Source organism: Acomys minous, assembly GCF_964271855.1.
Source record: "Acomys minous genome assembly, chromosome: 9".
NCBI classification, from domain to species: Eukaryota; Metazoa; Chordata; class Mammalia; order Rodentia; family Muridae; genus Acomys; species Acomys minous.
In genome coordinates, this window is record NC_140490.1 from 9,581,478 (window position 1) to 9,603,269 (window position 21,792).

At 44.2% G+C, this 21,792-nt stretch overlaps 2 protein-coding genes across 10 annotated transcripts in view; one reads left to right on the top strand and one right to left on the bottom strand.

The window, feature by feature from the left end:
* On the bottom strand, positions 1–15,386 carry DYDC1 (DPY30 domain containing 1). 3 transcript variants are annotated; one of them, XM_084796783.1, is made up of 6 exons: positions 15,255–15,386; positions 11,938–12,107; positions 11,395–11,496; positions 10,271–10,357; positions 3,552–3,656; positions 1–167 (listed from the first exon to the last, which is right to left on the bottom strand). In XM_084796783.1, exons 2-6 carry the CDS (start codon positions 12,082–12,084, stop codon positions 138–140), a joined length of 471 nt encoding a protein of 156 aa, XP_084652909.1. In that variant the 5' UTR covers positions 12,085–12,107; positions 15,255–15,386; the 3' UTR covers positions 1–137. The 3 variants fall into 3 exon arrangements, with proteins under 3 accessions (XP_084652909.1, XP_084652907.1, XP_084652908.1); XM_084796781.1 differs by having other exon boundaries at positions 10,271–10,360; XM_084796782.1 differs by having other exon boundaries at positions 10,271–10,360; positions 11,938–12,093; positions 15,255–15,374.
* Positions 13,059–21,792, top strand: part of DYDC2 (DPY30 domain containing 2) — a 16,271-nt gene continuing 7,537 nt past the window's right edge. Inside the window, exons 1-3 of one of the 7 annotated variants that reach the window (XM_084796785.1) lie at positions 13,061–15,266; positions 17,640–17,705; positions 18,105–18,207. The gene's annotated coding sequence lies outside the window, so the exon portion shown is untranslated. Of the gene's footprint in view, positions 15,375–17,639; positions 17,706–18,104; positions 18,208–21,792 lie in introns of all 7 variants that reach the window. The other 6 variants (XM_084796787.1, XM_084796784.1, XM_084796786.1 and 3 more) reach the window with 6 other exon arrangements.

The following is a 21,792-nucleotide window of genomic DNA, read 5'->3' on the forward strand; positions in this document are numbered from 1 at the left end:
TTTAAGGATACACTTGAAGCCCATTTATAAAGTCAGTGGGTGGGGGAAGGGAGTAGAATTGAAAGGAGAAAAATACATATTAAGGCCCTTGTAATTTGAAGTTTGAAACAAAAATACTTCTTTTCAGCTGGTTGGTCCTACAAATCTTGATCAATGTTCAATGCAACCTAAAAGCAAAATACAAAGTAAATAAGCTTTACCACAATGAATAGAAACCACAAGGCAAGGAAAATCAAGCTTAAGCAATGTCGATGTAATCCCATAAAGGAAGTTTTCTGAGTTTCGGGTGACTTAGAAGAAAGAGTACCCAAGTAGTATATAATCATAAGTGATGCTCCTAAATGAAGTCTTAGCCTGGCCTTTCTCTTCCATCCTGAAAGGCACTGCCTTTCCAGAGCCACCTCCTATGGGGAACAGAAGCCTGGTCCCCTTGACTGTAAGCCTTATCCTTTAAAGGTGCAGCCATCTGTTCAGCCTGGCACCTCTTATTGGAATTCCTAGTGGTTCCCTCCTACCTAGACCTCAGGCCTTCACACACTGCACTCTCTCCCATCAATGCTGTCTTCCCTCCCCTAGGTCAGGTAACATACATAGCCTTGGCTACTGAATTCAGATCTTCTGCACGGCTCCCTCCCAGAGCTATGCTATACATAAACTGGTTTCTGGCCATGTGCATGCCTCATAATCACCTGAAATTCAACACCTTCATGACTAAAGCAACCCTGTTCAAAAAACCCTACTTCCTTTTCACATGTTCACTGATTCACCTCCAGTGATAACACTCCCAGATTCTCTGCTCAAGGAGAAGGGCTGGGTTTCCTTCTGGACTCCCTCTCCCCTGCCTCTTGAGCCAAATTCAAGGCCACTCTGGTCATATCTGCGCTTTCTAAACCTGGTCATCTTGCATGCAAATGACCGTGTCTCGATTTTCAATGCCTGCTCCACTCTTACTCTCCACCTGAGAAAAATCCTTAGAGCCTTCCAACAACTCACTCTGTTCCTAAATCCAATCTGCCTAAGCAGGCACGCACAACCCCATGTGATCTGGCTTTTCTACCCCTAACCCCGACCTTTAAGTCTCAGCACTCTCCCAGCTCTGCAAAGCCTAGCTGGAATGCTGGGCTTTCTAGCAGCTTTTTGGCCTCTCTTGGTCTCTTATAGCCCCTTCCCAATGGCCCCTGGGCTCAAAGGGAAGGAATTGTTTATTGGTTGTAGCTCCCTGCTGTCCTTTTAGCCCTGCTTTCTGAATAGCTCTTGAAAGTGCTTAGTTCATCCTTTCTTCTACTTCCAATAGCCATTATTAAATATGGCAAGGCCAGAAAAAATAATAAATAAATAAATAAATAAATATGGCAAGGCCTCTTCCCCCTCCCCCAACCTGCAGACCTTCTCACTCCGCCCACTCCACACCTTGCTCCCTCCCTTAGCTCAGTTACCTCTTTCTTTCCCGTTCTCCTCCCAACACTGTAACCATGTACTCTTTCTAAAGTGCAGCTCTGACAACATAGGACCCCACTGCTTACAAGAAAATATCTGAGGCACTGAGCAAGAATTACAAGTCCTTTCAGGGTGGGGCCCCTGCTGTCTCCTGGACCTCATCCCTCATTGCCCCAGGCATGACTCTTTATTCTCTCTTTCTACCTAGAAGTCTTCCTTGGAGTCCCCTTGTCCCACCACTGAGCAACAGACCCTACTTCCTTCTAGAACTATGCTCCCTAGGCTTCCTCCACCCTCGCCATGCCTCATGTTCTCGGTGCCCACAGACTGAAGTAACAAGATGTGCCTGCTCTAGTTTGCTTGCTTTCTGTTGCTGTGACAAACACCACAGCCAAGGCAGCATGGCACGAGCGGGGATATTTGGCTCACACTCCCAGGTCACAATTCATCACTGAGGGAAGCTGAGTCAAGGACCTAAGCAAACGCCATGGAGGACTGGATCAGGCCGGACCATTATTGCTTACTGGCTCCCTCCCTCAATTTCCTGATTTCTCATTCAGCCCAAGCCCACAGTAGGCTGAGCTCTCAAGAAAATGCCCCCCAAAGACCGTGCCCACACACTAATCTGGTGGAGGCAATTCAAATTCAATTCCAGGTGTGTCAAGCTGACAACCAAGATCAGCCGTCACAATGCCCTCCTGGAGGGAGAGTCCTCCTGCTGATCTGACTCAGTTACTCATAGACCTTTCTTTCAGCCATTAACCAAGTGTGGACAATAGATTTCCTAGTCACTCTATGAGCAGCACCAAATGCTGTTCTGATTGTGTTTCTCCTCCAGACAGGAAACTTCAGCAGGTGAAAGTTGTCTTATTTCCCACTGCATCCGGCACAGTGCCTGACACACGAAGCTTGATAAATAAACGTATGCACTTGCATACTATAAAGACGCTTGTTCACATTAAACTGCTTATGCGTTTCCAGAGCTTGCTCCAGAAGAGACAAAATGGATCTTTCACTTTTGAATTGAAGGATTGTGTATTTCACAAAATGATTTTAATACGTGTATTTCTAAGAGGTTTTGATGTTTTCAAAAAATCTAACTGTAAAATATACAGACACAGATGATTAGAGATAGAAGCATAGACATCAATGAGCCTATGCATGTACGTAGACAGAGAGATGCCACTGATGCCTCCTTGACAAGCAGAGCACCGTTAAGAATTTGGGGGGCAGGGCGCGGTGGCGCACGCCTTTAATCCCAGCACTTGAGAGGCAGAGACAGGCAGATTGCTCTGAGTTCGAGGCCAGCCTGGTCTACAAAATGAGTCTAGGACAGCCAAGGCTACACAGAGAAACCCTGCCTCGAAAAACAAAACAAAACAAAAAAACAAAAAAAAATATTTTTTTAAATTAAGAATTTGATTAATGGGGCTGGGCAAGTGGCTCAGCAGGTAAAGAGCACTGGCTGTTCTAGAGGACTTGGGTTTGAATCCTAGCATCTATATGGCACCTCACAACCTTCTCCAGTCCCAGGGCATCTGGCACCATCTTCTGGCCTCCAATGGCACTGCTTGTACATAGACAAATACAAGCAGGCAAATATCCATACACATAAAATAAAAGTTTAAAAAAAAAAAAGATTAAACCCCTACCCAGATCTAGCCAATGGTCAGAACATTCTCCACAGTAGAGTGGAGAATTGGATATGACTTTCTCACGTACTCTGGTGCCTCATATTTGACCATTTTCCCTGGAGGGGGAGACCTGGTGGCACTCAGAGGAAGGACAGCAGGTTACCAAGAAGAGACTTGATACCCTATGAACATATACAGGGGGAGGTAATCCCCCTCAGGAACAGTCATAGGGGAGGGGAATAAGGGGAAAATGGGAGGGAGGGAAGAATGGGAGGAGACAAGGGATGGGATAACCATTGAGATGTAACAAGAACAAATTAATAAAATAATACATATCTTGGAAAAAAAAAAGAATTTGGTTAGTACCTGCACTCACTGTCTTTGCATGAAGGAAAACTATTATTTTACTCATCTCATCTATACTAGACCTTATCAAGATGGAAACTAATGTGTTCTGGGGTGACACGTCTTGATACTCACATCAGATAACATCGGCTCATCAAGCTCTTCCACTCTGCTCAAGTTCGGGGCCCCATAGCGATCACTGATCTCTGCTAGGGTTTTGCCCATGTCCATCACTGATTCCTACAGTCATAAAATTCAGTTTTTACTTTTACAAGGCCTCAAAATAAACATGTTCCTTTTCTTTCAATTCTGAAATAGAATTTCTGAATGAAGCACTCAGACTCAACAGAATTAACAGAAGCCGCCAATGCCTCCTAACAGTAATAAGTACTAAAAGTTATTTTTAAATCCATTCGGAATTTCAAAATACATAATTTGTAATTAATTCTATGGACAACGTTACAGGACATTGTGGATCTAAAATATACCAGTGCATATTCAATGTCCAAAGTTTATTCACTCTGAGATTTGTTTCAATTACCATACACCTGTGACTTATCACCTGAATATCCATTTGGACTGTCATTTTGTAGGGGTTTTTTTTGTTTTGCTAAGACTGAGTCTCTCTCTGTAGCTTTAGGCATGCCTGGAATCACAACTATCCAGCCTCAGGCACTGGGATCACATGGGTATGCCACCATGCCCATCCTGGACCAGCGGTATTGACAGTGCCCTTATTAAAACCTTAGCCACTGACTCAAAACATAAGGTGTCTATTCTAAGGTATGTATTCGTTTCACACAGCACACAGCAGCTCTTCCTTCTGACTGCGTGGACTCCTCACGCACACCCTAGCTGTGCTTTCACTGCTCATCATCTCCTGGATAAAGTAAAGGAAACACTGCAATTGTTCATTCCTATTCCATGTTTGGTTTTTAAGTTTATGTTTGTTTGTTTGTTTGTTTGTTTGTTTGTTTGTTTGTTTTTAAGTGCTCTGGTCAGTTTAACAGCAAAGGCAATATCACTTTCTAAGGAATCATTAAAATACAGTGCACACAGAACAATGGATCTTAGTTTGATGTATTACTATCTGCTAGGGAGATAACTATTTATAGTTAAATAAAACTCTTTCAGAAAATGAGTTTGACCAGAGGTGAAAGGTAAATCTCAGTTCCTGGAGACACCACACCCTTCAGACACACAGGCCTGAGCTGAAACTGACCTGAATGCCTTTTACCCTGGGGGACCAGCTTTGTGGTACCTGAAGATGCCATGCAAGCTCCCAAAGGAAAGAAGTAACCAACAGTCCTGCTCAAACTATGGCACTAGCCAAGGACAATACTTGCAGTAAACTTTGAACCCCTACACAGATCTAGCCAACTGTAGAGACAGGACATTCTCCACAGTTGAGTGGAGGGTGAGGGGGGCGGGGGAAGGGAGTGGTGGTCTGACTTTCACACAAACTCTGGTGCCCCATATTTGACCACATCCCCTCAATGGGGAGGCGTGGTGGCACTCAGAGGAAGGATAGCGGGCTACCAAGAAGAGACTTGATATCCTATGAACATATGCAGGGGGAAGAGGACCCCCTCAGTCACAGTCATAGGGGAGGGGAGTAAGGGGAAAATGGGAGGGAGCGAGGAATAGGAGGATACAAGGGATGGGATAACAACTGAGATGTAATATGAATAAATTAATAAATATATTTTTTAAAAAAGGAGTAACCAACAGCCCTATGAACCACAGTGACCAGCACATATGATAACACTACAGGGCAATAGTGATACGTGTACCTAAGTGGTAACCAAGAGCTCTCTAGTTGGATTTTAGGATCTAATCAACAACAGGAGTGTCCTGCTTGGTACTAGGAAACTAGCTAACTATCCAGGCCGAGTTAAATCATAGATCTTAAAGGAGAATCTACAACTACCACTTTACAAAACCAACATAATTCCTATCTACGCTCTGAATATTTGTCCTCGTACCCATAGATAAATGTAGTCCTCATCTTAAGGAAACTTCCCTTAGCAACAGACAGAGGCTGTTGCCAAAAATAAAATAAAATAAATTTAAACCACATTAAAATAAAACCTCACTAAATTAAGAAGCAGAGCTGTAGAGGGCAATTTCAGTGAATACTTCTATAAAACAACTCCTGCACCTAAAGCTCTGGGAACATGGAAGAGGGAGGGAAAAGAGTGTAAGAACCAGGGAGGGGATCAGGGAGTTTTGCTATAAGACTGTGTCTCATAGAATCGTCAGAAGTGCATGCATAAAGTCTCATTAGCATGAATGCATGAACATGAACCAAACAAGGACAACAACAGGCATGCCAAAGTGGACATGGGAAGGCCCGCAAGACCTCAACTGTGCTCAAAGAACTACAGCAACTAAGGGATGCAAAGAGTAGGAGAAACAGTCTCCCCAGGGAAAAGCATGCTAATTAGTTACCCAATGCCAAGTGGCCTGCCTTGAAAACATATACAACAGTTACATTTCACCAGCAAAACAGGTTATATTTAGGAATGCATATATATGTGTGTGTGTGTGTGTATATATGCAAATAACAACAATTAATAAAAAAAAGAGGCGATGAATTTGACTGAATTTGAAAGAAAACAAGGAAAAGTCTATAGGAGGATTTGGTGGGAGGATACAATCCCAGCACTCTGGGAGGCAGAGGCAGGTGGATCTCTGTGAGTTCAAGGCCAGCCTGGTCTTCAGATCAAGTCCAGAACAGCCAAGGCTACACAGAGAAACCCTGTCTTGAAAACCAAGAGGTGGGAGGGTGAAATTGTATGAAATTTTCTAAGATTTAATAAAATGTTCTGAATTTTTTAAATATTTATTTACTATGTATACAGTATTGCACCAGCATGTACACCTGCACACCAGAAGAGGACACCAGCTCTCATTATAGATGGTTGTGAACCACCATGTGGTTGCTGGGAATTTAACTCGGGACCTTTGGAAGAGCAGCCGGTGCTCTAAACCTCTGAGCCATCTCTCCAGCCCAATGCTCATTTTTTAAATGGGCTGAAACACTAAAATTGAAGCAAAATTTCCAGCAACTATAAAAAGCAATGATATTAAAGTAACATCTTAAAATAAAAGATTTTTAAAGGATGATTGAAGTTGGGTTGTGCATACAAGAAGGGAGAGCATATTTCTGAATGAATTAACTTTGTCCAAGCTATCATCCAATGCCCAAGTGGTTTTCACAGGTCCTTAGCAACACTTATACACTGCAGTGGAAATGTCTGCCCATCATGGGAGGCCACTTCTGAATGAGAAGGTTTTCTTCCAACCAAGCCAACATACTACTGCATCCATCCATCGCTTCATCACTATGACCTTGTAGCAAAGTCACATGACTCATGCTGACATGAGGCATTTTGGCAGTTGGAAGATTATTCATTTGTGACTGCACCTATGGCCACCCTGATTATAGAGATATATGAGGTACTATTTTGCAAAGAAATGGGTTTCTCTGTGTGGCCTTGACTGTCCTGAACTCGCTCTGTAAACCAAGCTGGCTTCGAACTCACGGAGATCCACCTGCCTCTGCTTCCCAGAGTGCTGGGACTACAGGTGTGCTCCACCACACCCAGCTTCCCCCCAGTTCTTTTACTAAACCAAACAATAAATCCATTCCTCTGCGATGGTGGGAACTTCTACATGTGACTCTCTGAAAGCCAGTAAGATCCAATTTCCTCATCCTTTGCCACAAACTAGAGCACCAGGAGCAAGGCTGAAGTCCACATCAGAGAGCAGGAGGGAGACATCCCTGTTAGCTGTTGACTCTCTTGCTCCCAGGGGTCTGAGGCAAACATCCCAGAGTCTAGCCCCTCTTCAAGTCAGGATTACTTGTTGTGTGTCTGCAGGCCAGAGCAAGGCTCACGAAAGGCCTCTGAGTAGTGAGTGAGGTGGGGATACTTTCCAAGGTGGAGCAGAGGGGCACTAAGGCCATAGGAAGTGTTAAAGTTGTGTTGACTCTGGTCACACAGGCTTAGTACCTGCAGACATGAGTGTGACCCTCTGGTGTGATCGTATGTGTGTGAGCTTACGTGCATGCCCCGAAATGTTCCAATTGTACAAGCTAACATATCAGCATCTAGATGTTAAAACTATGCCGATAGTTGAATATATGTGTCAACATTTCACCTGGTTTATTCAATTCGCCACCCTATGCGTGTGAGGGGTATTTAAATTTATTTTTAATTTATTCACTTTACATCCCAATTGTAGGCCCCTCTCTTGTCTCCTCCTGGCCCTCCCCTCCCTCCCTCCCCTAGTCCTCAGTAAGGAGGAGCCCTCCTCCACTATCATTTGACCCCAGCCTCTGCCTGTATCCTCTTCCTCTGTGGCCTGGCAAGGCCACCCCACCAGAGGGAAGTGATCAACAAGTGGGCACCAGAGTCCATGTCAGAGGCAGCCCCTACTCCCCATATTACGGGATCCACAAAGAGACTGTGCTGCCTACCTACTACTTATAAGCAGAGGGTCTAGGTCCTCACTATGCATGGTCCATGGTTGATACATCAGTCTCCCCAGCATCCCTCCCTCCTGAGCCGATTAGTATTCCATTGTGTAAACATACCACAGTTTCTTTATCCATTCTTCAATTGAAAAAACTAAATCCTGAATAGCTAAGACAATCCTGTAAATTAAAAGATCTTCTGGAGGTATCTCCACTCCTGATCTCAATCTGTACTATAGAGCAATAGTAATAAAAACTGTATGTTCACCAGGCATGGTGGTACAGGCCTGTAATCCCAGCACTCAGGGAGGCAGAGGATCTCTGTGAGTTCGAGGCCTGCCTGGACTACAAAGTGAGTCCAGGACAGCCAGAGCTACACAAGGAAACACTGTCTTGAGAAACAAAACAAAACAAAACAAAACAAAACAAAAGGCATGGTTCTGGCATAGAGACAGGCAGGTGGCTAACTGGAATAGAATCGAATACCATACACCTATGGACACTTGATTTTTGAAAAAGAAGCCAAAACCATGCAATTGGAAAAAAGATAACATCTTCAACAAATGGTCCTGGTCTCAATGGATATTTATATGCAGAAAATGTGAATAGATCATTATTTATCACCCTGCACAAAAATAAAGTCTAAGTGGAATAAAGACCTCAACATAAAAACCAGATACACTAAATCTGTTAAAAGAAAAAGTGGGAAAACCTTGAGCTCATTGGCACAGGAGACAACTTCCTGAACAGAACACCAACAGCTCAGGCTCTAAGATCAACAATTAATAAATGGAACCTTGCCAGGCATGGTGGCACATACCTTTAATCTCTGCACTCAGGAGGCAGAAGCAGGCAGGTCTCTGTGAATTTAAGGCCAGCCTGGTCTACAAAGTGACTCTGGGACAGCTAAGAGAAATCCTGTGTCAAAAAACTAAATAAATAAATAAATGGGACCTCATGAAACTGAAAAGCTTCTGTAAGGCAAAAGACACTGTCAACAGAACAAAACAATGACCTACAGATTGGGAAAAGATCTTCACCAACCCTATAACTGACAATGGGCTAATATCTAAAATGCAAGAAATTAAACACCAACAAACCAAATAATCCCAATTAAAAATGAGGCACAGAGCTCAACAGAACTCTCAACAGAGGAATCTCATATGGCTGAGAGACACTTAAAGAAATGCTCAACCTCCTTAGTCATCAGGGAAATCCAAATCAAAAGAACTCTGAGATTCCATCTTACACCTGTCAGAATGACTGAGATCAAAAACTCAAGTGACAGCACATGCTGGAAAGGATGTAGAGAAAGGGGAACACTCCTCCATTGCTGGTGGGAGGGCAAATTTATACACCCACTTTGGAAATTGGTAATAGTGCTACCTCAAGACCCAGCCATACCACTCCTGGGCATCTACCCCAAAGATGCTCCACCATATAACAAGGATATTTGCTCAACTATGTTCATAGCAGCTTTAGTCAGGAAATCCAGAATCTGGAAACACCCTATGTGTTTTAAAAGAAATGTTCACCAGTGATGGCACATGCCTTTAATCCCAGCACTCAGGAGGCCAAGGTGGGATCTCTGAGTAGGAGGCCAACCTGATATACAAAGCAAATTCTAGAACTATACAGAGAGACCCTGTCTCAAAAAAAACAAAAAACAAAAAATGTTTCAAATGATTTTTTTTCTCAAACATATTGACTGCATTTGATAAATGTTGCTTCTGATTTCTGTTTTAATTCTGGGTCCAATAAAGGGAGTTACAGTTGGGTGGAAAGATAGTAGCCATAGGTTCAGTCAATCAGAAGTCTGGCCTATATGGTACATATTTTCAGGATATTAAGAATTATTGGCTAAAGTAGAGATTTGACTTTATGTACATATTACCAAAGAAAATGGGCTTTAAAAAAAAAACAACTAACTCATTTCATTGGTTTGTTTGTTTGTTTTCCGTAAGAGACCTGAAAATCAACATGAGTACAGATTTTTTAAATGTAAATGATTTTTTGGTAAATCTAATATTAAAAAAGTAATATGCTGCTTTCTTATTCATCAGAATACCTTCAAATCAGCCAACATAATTAACAGCAGCTGTCTCCTGACAAAACCTTGACAGTGTCTCTCTGGAGACCTGTGCCGCTCATGAAGGCACACACACAACTGTATTTACCCACTGCGTGATGCCTTGATCCTGTGCTACAACTGCTATTGTGAGACAGGAGAGCAGACAGAAAGACTGGGGCCTGAAGTGCCACAGTTGCTGGGTTCTGCATCCTATAGTCTTTCTGCTGGCATGGCTGGAAGAAAACAGCCTGAAGATTCTAGAAGCTTCTAATGAGCAGACCAGTAACGCAAACTTCAGATTACCTTACTTAATTTTTCCTCCTCTCTCTGGAATTCTGTCTTCTCTTTCTCTTTTTCTTGCATTTCCAACTCCAGCTGGAATGCCAACTGCTGCTGAGAAATCACAAGTACTGAAATCATAGGGTGGTTACAACATGTCCATAACTACACATTAGCTCTACCTCTCCTTTTTGCTTGTTTGTTGTAGAGAGTTCTTACCTGTCCAGGCTGGACTCTAACTAATAACAGTCCGCTTGCCTTCACCTCTCCAGTGCTGGCATTACTAGAACTACCACGCCTGCTTATGTGTCACTTTTAGGTCCCCAACTTCATTCTTAGTGTATGCTCATAGTTGATTCTTACTTCATAAAGAAGATAGGAACAGAGGCAGACTCTGCTTCCACCTTTGTGTCACAAGCTGATTCACCCACCTGTACCTAGGCCACTTGTTCCTTGTCTCTGAGCTACAAAACAAGAAGAGCTCATCCACTTGTTTTTCAGACCCATTTCCTCTTCCTATTGTGGACAGAAGGTTCTAGGCCAATCCTTTCTATTTTCTAGTGTCATTCATTGTACTCTGTGTATTCTTTTATTTTTTTTAAGATTTATTTGTTTATTATTTATTCAGTGGTCTACATGTACATCTGCAGGCCAGAAGAGGGCATCAGGTTATATTACAGATGGTTGTGAGCCACCATGTGGTTGCTAGGAATTGAACTCAGGACCTTTGGAAGAGCAGTCATCTTAACCTCTGAGTCATCTCTCCAGACCCCACTCTGTGTGTTCTTAAATCAAAACGAACCCACTGGCCTTCCCTCCACAAGCCCCGTGAAAGCGTTATGCTCACTCCCATCTCCTTCCTTACCCATTGCCCCACCCTCTCCGCTGTTCCTGGAGAGATTGTCCGGGTCCGAATGAGCACCAGCTCAGCAGTGGTGCCCTCTACTACTGTCCTCTTGGCTTCCACTACAACACATTCTCTCAGTTGTTCTATTACCTCATGCTACTGCCTTTTCTGCAGAAAAAGATGGGCATACAGGAGAGACATGGTCAAGTGACCAGCTCTGGGCAGTATATTTCAGGATGTGGGTTGCACCACACCGAGGGTGACACTGTTCACTTTAGCTGCGTTTGAGCGCTTATCTCACCTGCTGAAACAGGAGTTCCTCTGCTTTGAGGCGCTCCAGCATCTCCTGCTCCATCATGGCTATTTCTTTCTCACGCGCCAAGGTAATCCTTTCTTTCTGTCTCTGGCAATTGGTAAAAAGCAACAGCACACAACTTATTAGAGACCAAGCAATCTATAAATGCAATCTCAGGAGCATATCAATTACAAGCACTAGAAAGGGGGTTAAGCAAATGATGGCCTATTCATTAGCAAACTATACAACAATTTGGGGGCATTTTATGTTTTAGCTCAACAAAGAACACAGAATTAGGATTATACACCAAATATAAGAAAAAAGAAAAATATACAAGTATGTCAGAAAAAGACAACACAAACAAGAAAATATTTAAAATAAAAAAGAAGTGTTCTTTCAGTTTTTGCCCTCTCTACTTTTACCTATTGTCCAAAGTTTTTATATAATATACATTTTTGTAATAGAAAAACAAGATTGAACATAAAAATATAGACAAGATGAACCAAATGTCATGCCATTCTAATTTCCTAAAAGGTAATCCATATTTACCTGTTGCTCCATGGTCACATTTTTCTTGTACTTATAAATCCACAGGGCTAAATATTCAATTGGATCCACTGGGCGAACTCTTGCTACTTCTGCGAGGCCTTGAGTTAAGCATGTCCCCAGGTGCTTTTGGAGATACATTGACTCCATTTTTAACTCCTAAATAAAACCATCTAGCCATTCATTAGGCAAGGGTTCAGAGTAGACATGGTTAAAAGTAAAGTAAAGTAAAGCCAGGGAACAGTGGCGTACACCCTTTAATCCCAGCACTTAAGGTAGAAGCAGACAGATCTCTGAGTTCAAGGCTAGCCTGGTCTACAGAGTGAGTTCCAGGAGAGCCAGGGATACACAGAGAAACCCTGTCTTGAAAAAAAAAAAAGAAGAAAGAAAGAAAGAGAGAGAGAGAGTAAAGTTAAGCTGGGGTGGTGGGGGGGCAGGGGGTGGGGTGGAGAACTACCTGAACATTCCATTGAACATTCTACCCTGTCACTAGTCGTGAGTGCCTCTCATTAGGAATGGCATAAACAGGCTGGCCCTAATTAACTGCAAATCATCTACAAAAGGACTCGCAGAAGTCATAGCTAAAATAGCTTCTACATCCCAAAGGCTCTCAAGTTCAGCCCCAGAATCATAATTGGACACTAGTACTGTACCAAGTAACGCTGGTGCCAGTTAATGTCCACAACATCCCACGCCGTGGGTAGATAGGAAGTCGCACTCAAAGAGCTTAAGTGAACAGCCCAGAGCACTTGGCTGGCAGATGGATGTAGGATTTGTGCCCACTTCTTGACCTCAGGACCCTCTCTTCTCCTACGCACATCAATAAGACATCACAAATTGCCCATCTCTTCTTTAAAAGCATATATGCCAAAGCCAGAGAATATCGATTCAAATTCAAATCACATGAGGTTACTCATAACCTGGCCATAAATTTCCGTTTCGGCTAACTTCAAGCATCTCTCTGTCCACCAAATATCCTGTCACTCTGCTCATCACACCCTGATCTCCATAAACCTTTCCTCCCTCCACACCTAATCATCTTCAAGGCCCAGATCTGCTTGAGAAGTGTGTGTGTGTGTGTGTGTGTGTGTGTGTGTGTGTGTGTGTGTGTGTGTGTACCTCTATCTGTCCTCCTCATTCTCCTCTTCCACCTTCTTCTTCTTCTTTTGGTTTTTTAACACAGGGTTTCTCTGTGTAGCCTTGGCTGTCCTGGACTCCAGGCTGGCCTCGAACTCACATTGATCTGCCTGCCTCTGCCTCCCCAGTGTTGGGATTATAAGCGTGTGCCATCATGCCTGGCTATCTGTCCTTCTTCTAGAAGACAGGCTCTTTCCTCTAGGTTCCCAGGGAGTATTTTGGTCACAGAGACGACACCACTGTCTCTCCATGGGGGCAAGTGAGCAAGTTTGTGCACACTTTCAGCGGTTTCCCAGTCTCTTTAAATATGAAAACTGCTGCTTGGTTTTTTTTTTCTGGGATGACTATTTCTATTTACCAAAGGCAGGATATGCAGATGAACAATAACAGGCCAAAGATATGGTTGCACCCAATCCCGGAACTGTGACCCAGTGAGTCACAATTTCTTGGGGTTGCCCACAGAAGGTAGAGAGAGATCACATGTCCCAGTAGGAAGGCTACTGGTGGTTGGTTGGGTTTTTTTTTTTTCATTAAATATATGTGATATGTCTGTCAGTTGCCTTCTGAACATTTGCATTTGTACCTACAGACTGTTTTTGACTTCACATGGCGTGGAGATGGGTAGAGAAGATGAATATTAATGACAAATCAGTAAATACAAGATTAAAATTGAAATACATTCTCTGAAGAGCAGACAACAGGAGGTCTGTCAAGCCAGGGAAGCCAAAGAAACAAAAAACAACAAACAAACAAACAAAAACCTTCCGTGAGGAAGTTGATATTTGAGTTAAGCTCAAGTTTACTGATGAAACAGTGAAATTCACAAGACCGAAAGAAAAAAAAAAAGAAAAAAGAATGAAAACGAAAAGAGGGAGTTCTAGCAACCAGAGAACACAGGTGCCAGTCTGTCAAGACTTGCCTCTGGCCCAAGGCACTTAACATTTTGCATAACCTTTCAGATGGATCTACCTCTTTATAGACACCAACCTGGCCTGCAATAGCGATGAGAGAGAAAAATTGACATTGTCCAGAGTGATTTGTCAATTATCTAGAAAGATCAGAATATGTTCACCACTTCAGTTCTTAAATCCTATCTCAAAGGTGCAAACTCAAGACTATGAAATAACATGTGAGCATAGTATTCACAGCATTATTACCACAGTCAGGCTAGAATACCATCTGATTGTCCAGAGAGAGGGACAATTAGGTATAGTACCATATAATCTGGTGACACTATAAGGTAATGGAGATGCTAAAATAGGGATTGGTTGCCTAGTGACTCATAAATGCAGGAGGGGAAGGATGTTCTAGAAATTGCTTCTGCCAACAAAGGAACGTAAGTGTGTGTATATAAGTGTAGCCCTAAGAACTCGCTGGAACTGGTACTAATGAGCTGATTTCTTATCCAGCTGGCATTGGTATCCTAACCACATAGAGCAAAGCAGTGTGACAACCGACTGGACCTCCATTGTGCTGCTTCAGCGGGAAAGTCTCTAAATACCTCAATGCCGTTTGAAGTTCAGTTACATAAAACATGGAGGTTACTGCTGCTGCTCCAGAAATCATGGAACCTGAGAAAGGGACAGTGATGGACCTCTGTCTCTATAGGGCTCCGGCTTAGCGTTCTCAGGGGTGCTTCCATGAGGTCCCTCTGTTATCTCTGTAATATCCATTTCCTGGCCATGTGAAGATATTACTAGCCATCTCTTCTGTTCTAAGAAATGTAGTTCCCCCAACAAACACCAGTATGCGCCCAACTCCACAGAAGGAAATCCATTCCTACAGAAACACCTGCCTCCAGCCGGCAGCAGTTGCTCTGAGCCACTGAAGGAGGTCTTGTGGCAGGGTCTGGGATAGACAGGGACTTGGGCAGAGTGCTGGATTCATTCGACACTTAAAACTACAGCAGACTCAGTTCAATTTGAATTTCGGAGAAACAATGAATAATTGTCTTATACTATATTTGTGCTAGAAAGAAACCCCTTGTACCTGAAAATAAAATTCAGACAGCCACCAACCTAGGTACTTAACGTCAGTTTTCTATTGAGTGGCTAGAGGGCGGCAGAAGGTGAGGAGGAAAAGAAAGAGGAGGAGCCCGAAGAAAGAAAGGGGGTGGAGTTACCCAGGCCCACGGACTGACACACCGGAACTAACCCTCCCTCCGGCTCCGGGGTGAGACCTACGTGACACGCGAGGTATAATTTTGAGAACTGCTTCTGCAGAGACACTAGAGGATCGGTTCGAGGGAAAACGCTCCAGCCTCCTTGGTGGACGCAACTGATCCACGTTCTGGCCACCTGCCAGTGAGTTGCGTCCCGTTGCCTGGCAACGAGTGCACGCTCAAGGGTAGAGCTAAGGTTCCATCCCCATCCCGGCCTTGGAAGCAAAGGGCAATGGAAGGGGAATTCACAAGCAAAGGGAAATGGAAGGGGAGTTCACAAGCAAAGGGAAGGGGCGCGCTCACGAAGGGGCCAAGAACGCGCACTATATGGGAGGGGCCCCGTAGATGGGAGAACTGGACTCAAAGAGCGGAAGCACGGTGTAACATCGAGACAGAGCAATGGAAGCTGGCAAGCAGAGACAGAGGGCAAGCAGACCCTTAGATAGGAAGCCCTGTGAACCAGCACGTCTTTGAAAGTCAGGGGAGACTCCTTTGATCCCTGAGGATCAAGGCTGCAGGCTAGGTGGCTTGGTAACTTTAAAACTCCACACCTTTCAGAGCCAACTCAAGCACAAGCAACTTCAGGTTGCCCAAAGACATCCTCCACCAGGCCCTAGTATGCACTTTCGCCTGCCCGTACTTAGTGTTCCTCAACCTGACACAAGCCTAGATATACCTGGAGAGAAGAAATGTCAAATGAAGAATTGCCTCCATCAGACTGACTTTTGGGCATATCTGGGAGGCATTTTCTTGACTGCTAATGATGGGCATATGCTCACTATGGGTAGCTGAGTCAGCCAGGGAACGCAAGCCAGTAAACAGCACTGAGTTCTCCTTGATGAGGAACTGACTACCCTGTAAGCCAGAAAAAAACCTTTTCTCTCTCAATCTGCTTTTGCTCGTGGTATTTATCACAGCAACTAAAAGCAAACTAGGATACAGGCCTGGTGATGTGTGTACCATATTGGGGGTGGGGGCGGGGGATAGGATTTTCCTTGCCCTCTTCTAACATACAGGGGTATGGCTTTGCTCGGTAGTAGTAGAGGTTTCCCTTAGAATGTATACAGGGTGTCCCTGGCTAACCCTTCTGGGTGTCCCATTTCCTTTCCTTCTGGTTTCTAGAAGCTATCTTTGAGATTTATGCTGCTTCTTTGTCTGTCTTGTCACTATGCCATCCTCCATGGCTGGCCTTACTGGCGACATGGGTAATTACAGCTGTGCCTGTGTGGTACTTTCAGTTGAGATTGGAATCCATAGGCTCATATATTTGAATGCTTGGTCCCCGTTTGCCGTAACTATTTTGAAAGAATGAGGAAGTGTGACCTTGTTGGAGAGGTGTGTCACTGGAAGTAGGCTTTGAGTTTTCAAACGCCCACAGCAGGTCCAGTCTGTGTGTCCTGCCTCTGACTTGCAGATAAGATGTAAGCTCTTAGCTACTACTCCAGCACCATGCCTGCCTGCCGCTATGCTCCCTGTTCCCATGATGGTCACAACTCACCCTCTGAAACTGTAAAGCCCCTAATTAAATGCTTTCTTTTATAAGTTGTCTTGATCATGGTATTTCTTCACGTCCATAGAAAAGTGACTAAGATGGTCTGCTTGTATAATACACCCCCTATTTCAAGATTCCTAATCACAACAGCTAGGTTCCTTTAATCATATAAAGCAATGTTCACAGGCTCCAGGTTGGAGACTATGCACCCCTTTGAGAGCAAGGGTGTGGCTTTTGTGTCTACAAACATTTTTCTTGTTAGAAACTTCTTACTTTCCGGTATAATAAATTGTCTCTGTCTGGTTAGACATTCTTTGTCCCAACCCTGGAACCAACGTTTTCTTTACAGATCGATGATCCCTTATGTAAAAAAAACAATATTTATTTAGATGATCCCTTAAGTAAAAAAAATTCAATATTTATTTCCCCTTTGCAACTGGGTTTGATGGAGCACACCTCTCATCCATCACTGGAAAGGTTTAGGCACAAGTTCAAAGCCACCCTGGGCTACCTAGGGAGTTGCTGGCTAGGCTATACATAGTAAAACTCTGACTCATTAGATAGATACAGAGATAGATAGATGATTGATAGATAGATAAATAGATAGATAGATGATACAAGTATGCTCATAGTACTCACTGCTTCTGGAATGTTTGGGTTTTCAGTTTGATAATGATGAGGGGTAGAACATGTGTATGATTTTTATACCAATATATTTATTTATCCATCTTAAAGCTGAAAAATGGGAATATGTCTAGGTGCTAGGGACAGATGTTGACAAATTTTGTTCCATAATAGCTCATGTTTATTAAATTCTTGCTGTGTGCCAGGCTGGGTGCCTTTCATGTGTAGTTAGCATCTCAATTTGTTCTTTTCAAGATTATGAGGTATATATTTTATTTCTGTTTTCCAAAGGACACCGAGACTCTCAGACACCAAGCAGCGTGCTGAAGATCACACAGCTGTAAGAGACAACACCAGGTGTGGTCTGTCTGGGGCAGATGTCTGTGCTGCTTTGGCTGTGCTCTGGTTCATGTCATTCCGTGGCAATCTGTCTCAGCCTGTGTTATCTGCCACTCTTGATGCCTATTAGGGAATCTAGGAAATCTAGGATCAACAGCTCCACCTAAAGTGATGCAGTGGCTTGACAGACCCATCATTTCCTTCCTTCCTTCCCCCCCTCCCCTGTAAAGTCAATAAGCCTCTGTTGTCTATGTCATAGACTAGCTCCAACCTCACAAAAGCACAGCTTGCTATGTACCCAGAGTTTCTCTCCAGGCCCTTATTTGCTCTGTACTTAGGAGTAAATGTGTGTGGGTTAGTTAAAAGCCTTCACCACCCTTAACTAATAATGTGCCAAGCTCTCTCAGTGACCACTAGGACTCACGGTCTGCCATAATCCAGCTGAAAAGCCTTAGGAAAGAAGCCCGCCTGGATGTAACAGCTATTGACAAGTGGGATTTGGTTGGTTCTTCTAAGAAAGGTAATGTTATGATCTGGATCCTTAAATGACCCCCTCAAAAGCTACATGCTAAAGGCTTGGTTACCTGTCCATAGTGTTAGAGCCGAATGAAACTCCAATTCCTCAAACTCCAAAAGAGAGTCCAAATGCCCAGCAATGGGCTCTGCTCGGTCTATAGGAGGGTTTCCGGTGGTTAGATAAAAGCCAGTGTTTCTCAGGCTCTTGTGAAACGGAAAGCCAATTCCCTTCCACCAAGAGAAGTCCTCTATCTCCTGTATCATTGGCAGAATGTCGTACCTATTAGCACAGCAAAGTGCATACCGGCCTCCAGGCTTCTACAAGGACCTGTTTTAAAGTTCATGCTAGCATCCTAGCTCTCTCCACTTTCTCTCCTACTGTGAACGCCCTCCATCATGGGCTGCCCTCCCGCCAGCTGCTCATTTTCCTTATAACCCTGTGAGTTTTGGTATGCTTTCCCCCATCCTGTCCTTCTCCTCCCCTGCTCTGCTCCTGCTGCTCTCCTGGGCAGGTCCAGTCTGCTGGCTGTGTTCTGTCTGCTTTCTCTGCCTCTCCTCCACCTCTCTGCTCTGGACTCTTCCAGATGTCTCTGGCTGTACTTACCTCATAGCTACAATAGAAACCTTCCCCTGAGCCATCCCATGGAGTGACTGTGTCATTAGTTTGTACACATAGCATTGTTGGAGGCTCATGGAATCATCAATGGGTGGTGTCATTAGAGGTGAGCCCTTAAAGGGACTGTAGGACTCTGGACCCTTAGTCCATCTCTCCTTATTTTCGTGAAGTGAGCAGCTTTGCTCTCATATGTTGCTCCCTCCCCTGAGGTTCTCTCTGCCTTTACGTAGGCCCAAACCAATGACGCCATATGCCTGCGACCTAAAACGTCTAAAGCCATGGGCAAAAGTAAACCTGCCTCTTCAGCTGATTATCTCAGCCATTTTGTAACCGCAACAAAGAGTTTACTAAGACCAAGAATTGGCACCACCAGGAAGTCAGGCACGTTGTTTTGTTGACTTAATAGCCGGCTTCCGAAATCGTTGGAATTTGTGAAAGGAATTTTGAGGGAAATTGAAGCATGCCTAGAGTGTTATAAGCAGAACTTGATGGGCAGTTCTAGCAAAGGGCTCAGAAGACCAGGGTACCAATAAATCTATGAACTGGCAACACGACTGCTTGATGGTGTGGCTAAGGGATGGGTCTTATTGTAGATGGAAGGGGAAGAATAGCCGGGCCATCTGGACAGTCCAGAGCAGAGGGAGAAAGGAGGTTGAACATGGCCAGTGGACTGGACCTGGCTGCGAGAGAAGCAGGAGCAGAAGCAGAGAGATGTGAGAAGGGGAGAAGTGTGCGGTGAGGAGAGACAGAAACAGAGGGCATGAGAAAGCTGGGCGGTGGACGGGAGACGGAGGAGAAAGCACATAGCTGAAGTAACAGGGCTATAAGGAGACTGGGTAGCTGGAGGGAAGGAAGCCTGTGAGCTGCGGGAGGTCAGGGTACCAGAGTACCAGAGGAGAGGAGAAGAGCTAAGATACTCTTTGAAATGAGGAGCAGGTGCCTGTGATACAGCTGGAGGCTAGAGGCGAGTACGTGCTTTGATGCGCTAATAGACACCACAGGTACCGTTTGTCCCATCTGCCTTTTGGAATTTGGGGAAGTGGAGCTTCCTTTGGACCTGACTGTAAGAATGTGAAGCCAAAGAAAATGTGGTACACAGAGACAAGCTCAGGACGCTTCAGATAGAGATGAGGACTCTATTGAAAACTGAACAAGAGGCTCTTTGTGCTGAATTCTGGGAAGCTGCTTGTGTGCAGTTTGTTCATGCCCTGAGGTTTTTATATGAGACTGAGTTTAAAGGTAGGACTAACCTAGCAGAGAAATCTCTAGACAGTACAGCATTCAGGGCCAAGTATCCCTGGCTGCTTTTTAGCCAGATTTACCATGAGATAAGGGAGTAAAAAATAAAGAAGGATTTGAAGAATTTGCAGTTTAAGGAGAATCTCCTCAGTCACAGCCAAGGAGAAAGTGATTTCCAAGGGAGTCACATCCTTAGTGTGGTGGGCACGCCTTTTATCCCAACACTTGGGAGGTGAGGCAGGAGGATCGCTATGAGTTTGAGGCCAGCCTTGTCTACATAGACCCTGTCTCAACTGCCTTGTACACCAAAGACAAATAAGAAGTCACCAGCACAATTTAAAGAACTCCTTGAGAAATCTCAAGAGCCAACAAGCCCCTATCCTTCACAGATTTAAAGACCTGTTCGGCAAGCCGGGCATGGTGGTGTGCACCTTTAATCCCAGCACTTGGAAGGCAGAGGGCGGTGGATCTCTGTGAGTTCCAGGCCAGCCTGGACTAAAGGAGCAAGTTCTAGGACAGCCAGAGCTGTTACCCAGAGAAACCCTGTCTTGAAAAACCAAAAACAAAAGAAAACAATAAAATAAAATAAAACAAAGACCTGTTTGGCCAGAGAACCCAGGGTACTCTGGGCACACAGACTTGCCCAAGGACTTGCTTCCTCGGGTGCATGTCCCTGTGTTTAGCCATCCAGACACTCAGAAGCTTCTGCAGCTGTAGTCCAAGTGGGCTGCACTACTCCTCATGCTGGTGGCAGATTTTATTTCTGTCCACATCATGTTGTTCTCTCAAGCACAGAGAATGGATAAATTGTAGGGTCATGAAGGCTTCCACTTAAACCTTAAAGGAGGCCCTGGAAGACCAGGCAGTGTGTGTCAGGGACAGAATCCCTCGCAGGCATCTCTTGAGAGGGCAATATCTGAAGCTTGTGAGAGTGAAGCCAAAGCTCCAGGGGGTGGGGCACATCCAGACCAGTTAGAGGTGCCAGAAATGTGCACAGCAGAGAGGCCACATGGCCTTCAACCAGGCAAGCAGAGAAAGAAATCTGCCCAGCACTTAACAGCTCCTAGGATGCTACTACGCTGACAGACATGGAGTTACAAGGGTTAATGTTTGTCCTTTTGGACTTTGGTCTTGCTGTGGCTGTATTTCTCCTTTTCCTCTTTCACTCTTTTAGAATTTTTTCTGTGTAGTTGTCTCTTTCTCTTCCCCTCCCCCTCCCCCTTCCCCTCTTGCTCTTTGTGTAGTATTGAGAATTAAACCCAGAGCTTTGTGTGTGCTAGACAAGTGCTCTGCCACTGATTTATACCCTAAGAATGTTTCACTTGGAAATGGGGCCTCACTAAGATGCTGAGGGACCTTGATCGTGGTCTGATGCCCAGGAACCCCTTGAAGTTTTTATCGTCTTGCCCTAGACTCCTAAGTAACTGCAATTTTATGTCTTCATCATCAGGCTTAACCTCCATCGTTTCTTAAAAATGAATATTAATGACTTGCTCTTTTGATGTTTTGTGTGTTTTGTTTTGTTTTGTTTTGTTTTTTGAGACAGCGTCTCACTATGTTCTTCAACCTGGCTTCAAGTTCTTCCTTTAAACAAAAAATTATTTACTTATTCGTTGAAAATTTCATATTTAACCAATGCATTTTGATCATATGCAGCCCGAATTCCTCCTCCCATTCCTCCCATGCACCTCCAACACAACCCTGCCCTCTCTCATCTCCTTGCACTGTTTGATT

Coding starts and splice junctions, on each gene's coding strand:
- DYDC1 (XM_084796781.1), bottom strand. CDS start 12,084: ATGGAGTCAATGTATCTCCAAAAGCACCTGGGGACATGCTTAACTCAA. Junction 3,657..10,270: donor AGGAGGAAAAATTAAGTAAG/GTAATCTGAAGT, acceptor TTATGACTGTAG/GAATCAGTGATGGACATGGG. Junction 168..3,551: donor ATGAGCCGATGTTATCTGAT/GTGAGTATCAAG, acceptor TTTTGCTTTTAG/GTTGCATTGAACATTGATCA.